The sequence below is a fragment of the Ooceraea biroi genome, chromosome 12 (assembly GCF_003672135.1).
Source record: "Ooceraea biroi isolate clonal line C1 chromosome 12, Obir_v5.4, whole genome shotgun sequence".
Taxonomy (NCBI): Eukaryota; Metazoa; Arthropoda; class Insecta; order Hymenoptera; family Formicidae; genus Ooceraea; species Ooceraea biroi.
In genome coordinates, this window is record NC_039517.1 from 1,415,857 (window position 1) to 1,424,094 (window position 8,238).

At 44.2% G+C, this 8,238-nt stretch overlaps 2 protein-coding genes across 2 annotated transcripts; both read left to right on the plus strand.

Moving 5' to 3' along the window:
- The first annotated feature begins 2,560 nt into the window (after positions 1–2,560).
- On the plus strand, positions 2,561–4,726 carry LOC105278807 (mediator of RNA polymerase II transcription subunit 6). Its single transcript, XM_011338172.3, has 5 exons — positions 2,561–2,835; positions 2,923–3,082; positions 3,309–3,483; positions 3,642–3,888; positions 3,967–4,726. The coding sequence occupies exons 1-5, from the start codon at positions 2,802–2,804 to the stop codon at positions 4,050–4,052; spliced, it is 702 nt and encodes a 233-aa protein (XP_011336474.1). The 5' UTR covers positions 2,561–2,801; the 3' UTR covers positions 4,053–4,726.
- A 1,030-nt stretch (positions 4,727–5,756) lies between these two features.
- On the plus strand, positions 5,757–8,104 carry LOC113563124. The gene is made up of 3 exons (XM_026974311.1): positions 5,757–6,849; positions 7,147–7,404; positions 7,666–8,104. Exons 1-3 carry the CDS (start codon positions 6,682–6,684, stop codon positions 7,948–7,950), a joined length of 711 nt encoding a protein of 236 aa, XP_026830112.1. The 5' UTR covers positions 5,757–6,681; the 3' UTR covers positions 7,951–8,104.
- The last annotated feature ends 134 nt before the right edge of the window (positions 8,105–8,238 follow it).

Consider the following 8,238-nt stretch of genomic DNA (forward strand, 5'->3'; position numbering starts at 1 on the left):
ACTTGATTGAGTTGATTAGGAATCGAATCAATCAAATTTGCGAGAAAGTCGGGTTGAAAGTTTCACTTGAAACTGAAATTCTTCCCAGACTTCTCTCGCATGGGCGGCTAACGCTGCTGTCGTCCTCTCCCTTCTTGGTTCCCATCGTTGAACCATTTGTGCCCAAACTTTTTCGATCAAATTTAGATCTGGCGAACGAGCAGGTCATTGGATCAAATGAATCTCCGGATGATTCCCAAACCATGCTTGTGTTTCCCGTGATGAATGGACACTAGAATTATCCTGCACTAATCGAATAACTGGCATGTCCTCTGCGGGGTAGATTTCACGTACTGACGGAAGAAATACTTCTTCCAGTATGCGAATGTACTGCGCAGAGTTCATGCGTGTGGGAATGTCCACCAGCTCTCCGATTGTAGTGCCAGAAATCCAGCCCCACATTGCACAGGAAATCCTTCCACTTCTGTGGATAGGCACAACATGATTAGGATTCAACCGTTGATCACGTAATCGCCATACGTGAGGTTGACGGTCGGTACACGATACAAAGACCTTTTCATCGGTCCAGATCGTGGCCTCCCATTTCTCACGGCTTGTCGCCAAGCTGTCCAAAGCAAACGCGACACGTTGCTCCCGATGTTCAGGAGTCAACGGAATTTTGTGAGCTGGACGATAGCAGTGAAGTCCGGCTTCGTTTAGTCGTCGTCTTGCAGTCCTGTCCGATATGTCGACGTCCGCAGTCTGGATGGCTTCTGCAACTGTGCCAAAAGGCCGTTGTTGCATTGAAGCGACGAGATTTTCGTCTTCGTCCCGTGTCGTCCGTCGTGGTCGGCGATTATGCTTGCGATGATCATGCAATGCATGATCACCGCCATCAGCATACCGCTGTATCCACGTGCGTACTATCTTTGTGGAGCATGGAATATCAGCAGCAATATCTGCTACCGATCTTCCAGCTTGCCACTGTCCCACTATGCGACCTCTCACCTCGGGGCACAAATTTTTAAACATGACTTAACGCGCACCTGCAATAAGTCACAAGATAAAACGCATCGCCTCCCGCGAGTTGTATTTATACGATTTGCGGGAAGCGCTGCGGCTCATTTTCAGATTGTGCATTGTTTTTCCGTGAAATCGTAACATTGGACTCGCTAATTAATCGCCAATAGGAATTGAAGAATTTGTTATATGCATTTCATTGGTTCGCATCGACACACCCCGTTGGGTATATAAACGATGCGCGAGTCCAGTGATGTTATAAACAAAACGTCTTCATCGAGAGAAGACGGAACTCTCCCTGCTTATTTCTTCTTTTCGAGGCTGCGTAAAGGTTGTTCTACATTAGTCGCAAGCGATTGACCACATGCACATTAATCGCAAGTCGCACGAGTCTTATCCCAGTAAACACAAAGTAACAGGTAATATACATGTTAGTTATAATTTCCCACTCATTAATATAAATACAACATAACATACGTGTTATGTAACAATTACATTGTTGAGTGGGAAATTATAACTAACATGTATATTACCTGTTACTTTGTGTTTGCTGGGATTATATCATATAGTTGCCATGATAACAAAGCTCGACGCTCAGGTTATTGCAAATCGCAGAGACGCAAATGTCAAATTTGACCAAACTTTGCGACTGCTGCTTGCGAGCAATTTACGATCGGAAGTAGTGCAGCTTACGTTCATGCGATTGCTTGCTTGCGTCTAATGTAGAACGACCTTTACTCGCAAACAATGAGGCTGTCATCACTGTATGCGACTAACTCGCATTATCTGCAGTAATATATATTATTTTTCAGGGCTAAAAATCGGTCCTTTTCAGGGCCACCAAAGATTTAATAACGTCGAAACAGTCTCAAACATATTTCTTGAATAACTTTCCATATATCATATATTAAATATATATATATATATATCTTATATATATTAAATAGATATATTGAAAAATATTCTTAATAAATTTTATATTATTATTATTTATTATTTAGCTTTAACAATATATAGTATATATACATAAAAATATATTAGTATGTATACATACTATGTTTACGCTGGCGATGCTTATGTTATTAGCACGTTCTTATCATTTTAATCGATAAGTTCTTAATGTTATTAAAATACAAACAATAACTTAGTTTTTAATTTTTGCAAAAATTACGAACTCGTCAGATTAAAAATGGCATTTTTTAAAAACAATGGTTAATTTTTGTTCATAACTGCAAATGATTCTTTGATAGTCAATACATTATTTATTAAACTAGATTTCGAAAACACCTTAATTTTATATTTTAGGTTTTGAATTTGTAAGAATTCGCCTGTGTGCGCCGCGCCGCCTCCGTCCACATCACAGTCGTGCCATCTGCCGTTACCGACCGTTACTCATAACCGAAGGAAGGCATTTATGCCGTTGCTTGTACGTATAGCGCGACGGGGAAGAGGGTCGGTGACGCGCGCGACCTTCCTTACCGACGGTAACTGCAACGGGATCTGCATTATCGATAGTGCCTGCAGTTAAATTCAGTGGAAGGTTCGGTCGAGTTCTTCCGATTTGATGGATCGATCGAAGCAAGTCCAAACAGTTGGAGCACCGGAGTGCACCGGAGTGCGTGCGGTCGGTGAAGACTGAAGAGTGTTTTGTTGGTTATAGTTTATTAATTATAAACGAGATTACAATAAGAAAATCATGTCTCACTGATTAAATGATGTCACATGAAACGTAAGGCCGATTAAGGTTAGGGTTACCTTTGATACGTGACAGCCTGGTGAGGTTATTGAGGTTATAACTGGTTATGATGATGATGCCCGGAAAAACTCCAGTGCAAGGTACGAGAATTCATCAATTGTATTTTGTGTTTGCCGAGCTGATCGAACGATTGAAAGTTGTGATGTTTGTTTCCCGCTGTCTCACAGAGAACCTTCTGGGACTGTCCTGGCATGACAGCACATGGATCCCCGTCCTCAATCCCAGCAACGTCATGGACTACTTTACCGAAAGAAGCAACCCGTTCTACGATCGGCTGTGCAATAACGAGATAATAAAGATGCAGCGGTTGAGTCCCGATCAGCTGACGTAAGTTTCTAATAGTTGATCTGTCCTTGTTCTGGACAAGGAGGAACCGAGCAATTCAATGATTATTCTCGTTTCGCAATGAACAGTCTAGTTTTTAATGTAACAGTTAGCTGGAGCCTCAGAAAAATAGATTTAATGTTACTTTAATTTTTTCAAGAGACTAGAGGCTTCTGCCTGAGCGCAGACGCTGGCAGGGAAGCTAATCACCGAACGTCATCTGTTTCAGTACCATGACGGGCACGGAATACATCCTCTTGCACGTGCAGGAGCCGATTCTCTACGTGATTAGGAAGCAGAACAGGATTTCGCCGACCGCCGCGACGGCGATCGCTAACTACTACATTATCGCTGGCGTTGTGTATCAGGCTCCCGATTTGGGATCTATCGTGAGCTCCAGAGTGGTGAGTCTGAGAGCATCGAAGGATATACTTCGACCCTGATATTTAAAATATGCAGAACAATATATTTGTGCTTGTTAAAAATTAAAAATAAATTACTTCATTGTATCTTGTTATTTATAATGCAATCACATTTGAGAAACGTGTCCTGTATGTCCCAGTTGTCGACAATTCACCACCTGCAGTCCGCCTTCGACGAAGCAAGCGGCTGCTCCCGGTATCACCCCAGCAAAGGATACTCCTGGGACTTCAAGAACGGCAAGGCCTTGGCCACGAAGAAGGAGACGCCGGTGCGCGACGAGCCCGGCTCGCTGTTCCAGCGACAACGAGTCGACATGTTGCTCGCGGAACTCGTCCGCAAATTTCCCCTGCCGGTGCCGAAGCCGGTGCACCAAGCGGCGGAGCCCCGTACGCAGTTCTTTATCTCTCGTCTCGCATTCTTAATTCAATATTTTGCGTGGTTTATATTGTCGATTTTTATTCCAGCCATAGAGATCAAGCAGGAACCGAAAGACAGGAGCGAGAAGAAGGACATGAAACCACCGCCGGAGAAGAAACCTAGGGTCAATTAATGAAAAACGAGAAGGGACGAGTGTGAGGTGTGTTTGTATAAAACTTTCCGCGCCGATTTTGTAAGATATAGATAAGTAGAATTGTACGACGATGTGTGCAAAAGTATAACTTATTCCCCGTGAGGCAATAACGCATATTTATGTACTCCTCTTTAAAACGATTTAATGCGATTTTGTACGTGCAATGTGTTTCTCATAATCAATAATAGTTATTTTTAAGAGCAGGCGTTTAATATTTAACTCGACGAGCGCTTCGTCGTTCTTATCTCTTCTTGTAACGACACGGACAATCGGGATTGCCGAAAGGGTATAGCAGGATAAGCATGTATGTGCTGCCCCCGCTAGGATCTGGATGAGATTTTTACAATAAGTTGTCATTGATGTGAGATTAAATTTTCCAAAAGATTATATCTGAAAAAAAATTTTTATGGGAGTTATGGGGGTAAGAAGAAAAATCGAAAACAATTTTTTTCTCGAGAACGGCTGAACCGATTGTGATGAAAAAAATACATGTTATGTGTTATTTTTTCTCATGCACATTCTTTCCAGCTAAAATACTTGCTTTGGATTTTCGTTTGCCATACTTGATTTGACTTGTCATAGTAAGAAATGTCTGCGACAAATAAAAATCCTAGATGTGCTGGATGTGATAAGTTTTTATTTAAAGTACATGGCCAGAAAAAAAAAATTGGAACTGAAGATGAAGCAACGAATTTTTCTAACAAACTTCAACGAACGATTGTTCTTAACGATATCTTGTGTTCGAAATGTCGAGTGTTCCAATACAAAAAGGAGAAGCTTGATGTTGATTGCTCGATCTCAGAAATCGAGTATACAACATTTGAGATGAGTGAAAGAAGCTCAAATAATAACAGCAAACAAAACGCTTTCGTACTGTTAAGTCAAATCGTCACCTACATTAGAGACTTCGGAATATGTGAATATATCAGCAGCAGAAACATGCGACAATCGCAGAACAAAATAAATGTTCCTGAAAGAAATTAAGCTACCAATGTCTTCCTTTACATAATTAGAATCAATGGAAGCTTCAGTAAACAGAATAACTATCAGAAGAAAAGAATACCACGCTGAACCTATTCTTTCTAAGGAAAAACAAATGAAGACGTATGAAAAGAACTTAACACGCCAACATTGGGAACACTGACTCAACAGCGAAAGAAACAAGTGAAGATCGCAGGACGTGTTGACGTGAAAAAAATGAATGCTACGGTGCTACACGCAGTGAAGCCAAATCGCGGCCGCCTCCGACTCACCGTAGTGGAGGGGATGACACACACAAGCGATGAACCAATCAGTGAAGCGCACACGTACGCGGTTTTTACTTGCGTGTGTCATCCCCTCCACTACGGTAAGTCGGAGGCCGCGGCCGCGATCTGGCTTCACTGGCTGCACGTACCCGTTGTACAGCGCGCCATACGCCGTACGTGACGCACTGAAGATCTTCATTTTTTAAACTATGTACTACTCCTTCGATCGTTTTGAAACTCGGACATGTTATTCTAGAGTATTTAAAGATTTCTTAGGGCGAAAATGGTGATAGTGCCTCAAGTGCATCCCATAAAAAAAAATTCAAAAAAGGTTTGAAAATTTTTTTAACCCGTCTTTTTTGAGCAAAAATCCGTAATTTTTTTTATAACATTGTGGCATTGAAACCCATAACATGTATTTTTTTCATCACAATCGGTTCAGCCGTTCTCGAAAAAAAAATTTTTTTCGATTTTTCTTCTCACCCCCATAACTCCCATAAAAATATTTTTTCAGATATAATCTTTTGGAAAATTTAATCTCACATCAATGACAACTTATTGTAAAAATCTCATCCAGATCCTAGCGGGGGCAGCACATACATGCTTATCCTGCTATACCCTTTGCTTCCGCGATTTTCTTTGTACCTTCTTTCGTTCGAATCTGTCTCCGAGTTACTCGATTCCATCGCGGGGAGTCGAATTGCGCCGATCTCGCAACTATTCTCGTAATTCCGACCCGTAATTCGGGGCTTGTCGATGATGTATTCGGCAAGGTCTGGAAGCGACGTCTCAATATATCGACGCTTTCCCCGGCAGCTCGGAGATTCCCACATTATCCGCTCGAAGAATTCCGCTTACGCAAATATGAACGAGATCGATCATCGGTGTGTGCGTGTGTGTGTGTGCCTTGAAATTACCACGCGCCGCCGATCAGATCGGACGCATGATCACGCTCCGTCCGATGCGATCCGATCGCTGCCGGATTTATGAGCCCCCCGGGCCTACCGAGCGCAACAAACTCGAAAACAGCTGCGTTTGAAATTTAGATCACGCACGCGGTCGGATGCAAATTAGGCTTGATCCCGGCTTTATGCCGCGATTGAATTATGTTGAGTTATGTACATATATTTTTGTAATCACGCGCTCGCTCCGTCCCGGGAGCGAAAAAGTAAAGCGGGACCGACCGATGGGAAGCCTCCTGCGAGCCGCCGATCAATTTGCGCCGTTCAATTTGCGAGCCCGGCTCGCCGGCAGCTTCAGCCGCGAGTCAGCGGCAAGTTCATCCCAAAGGGTCATCCCTTTGATCCCGGAAGCGATCGCCGACTCGCTCGCATCGGGTCGTCCCGCGTTTCCCGTGGGAGATGATATGCGACGCGCGAACGTGTGCCGGATGCCGGTACCTGGAGCAGGACGACCCGGCGACGAGCCTCGCGGAGTTCCTGGCCGACTGTCAACACGCGAAATGCAAGGTGGTGCGGCTGGTCCGTCAGCAAATAAGTAAACTGCAGAACATGCAGGTAGGGCGCCCGGCATTTCCGTAATTGGATACTATCGATCCCCCCGAGCGAGCGTTCGCGTCTCTCTGAGTCACCCCTTGCCGGGGTGAAGTTCGTTTTAAGATTACACCCCCGGCTGTTGACTCTGCGAGTTGACGTTGACGATCCGCGGCCACGACTCGCGTCTGGAGGAAGGGTCGTTGTCGATGCTGAAAGTTCAGAAATCTTTTTTATTTTCTGCAACCCTTATTCGACCCTTTAATCCCCCTGGAATTTCCTGCGTGCAATTAACGACGACTTTCTACAAGGGCGGTTCTTTTCCGCACGTAGTACGAGCGCTTGCTGGCCGCAGATGAGGGCCCGCACGTTGGAGCGCGCAACGAGACGCAGAACGACGAAGCGTTCATGACACCGCACGAAACGTTCTACGGCGAAGTCCACGAGGTGTACGATGAACTGTACGAGTCGCCTGACGCCGCGTACAAAGTAAGAGTGAAAGCAGAGCAAGCGAACGACGAAGAAACGTACAGAACGCAGAAGGCGGCCGCAACTGCGAGGGAAACTGTTGAAGCGACGAGCGCAACGGGAGTGAGCAAAGGCGGCTCTCCTCCTCGCGATAAAGTCAATTAAAAATTTATAAATTATTCAGTTCTTTCTGCCAGTTGCCGTGACCTAATTATCCCTTGAGCAACTATCTCTTTTCAATTCGGAGAACTAATTCTCCCTTTCATCAAATACGATTAATGGTTCTCGGAATTATAATAAATCGATTTAAATTAAAATCGTTGATGCGGCAGAAATTATTTCCTTTGTTCCGAAATTAATTAATTGCACCGTCGGCTGTCATAATGGGTTATTTTCCAGCAAGCCGTACGTCCGGAGGACGACGCGGTGACCGCACCGTCGCGTCGCGCGGCGCCTCCCGAGAGAGCGGTGGACCGCAAGTTGATGCTGCGGCTCCTGGATTGTGTCCGTCATCGTGCACGTCTGGTACTGGCGGCCGCCACGCTAGGCGTTATAGCCTGGACCGCCTTGGTGTACGGTGTCTTCCTGGGCGCGACCGCCTGCGGAAGCGGTCGCGGCTGCTACGCGTCCTCTTTCAGATACGCGCACGCTAAGCGCTCGCTATTTTAACGACCTGTGTCTGTGTCATTCGCGTCCACAAATAGTGATTAAAGTCAATCTTAATTTCCTCTCTTTCTGTGTCAATTCTATATAAGAAGACTTTTGTAACTTTGGACTAATTTAAAAAAAAGGAATAATATTTCTGGAAAAAAGTATCCTTTAATAAAAGTATCCTTAATTGGTCGCTCCTTTTTTGAGGAAAGAAAGCTAAATCTGTCATTTCAGATGTAAGAAACATGTCGTGTCTGAGAACTCCCTTCATGAGATCTAATAATAAATTTAGCTTTTACAAAAAGC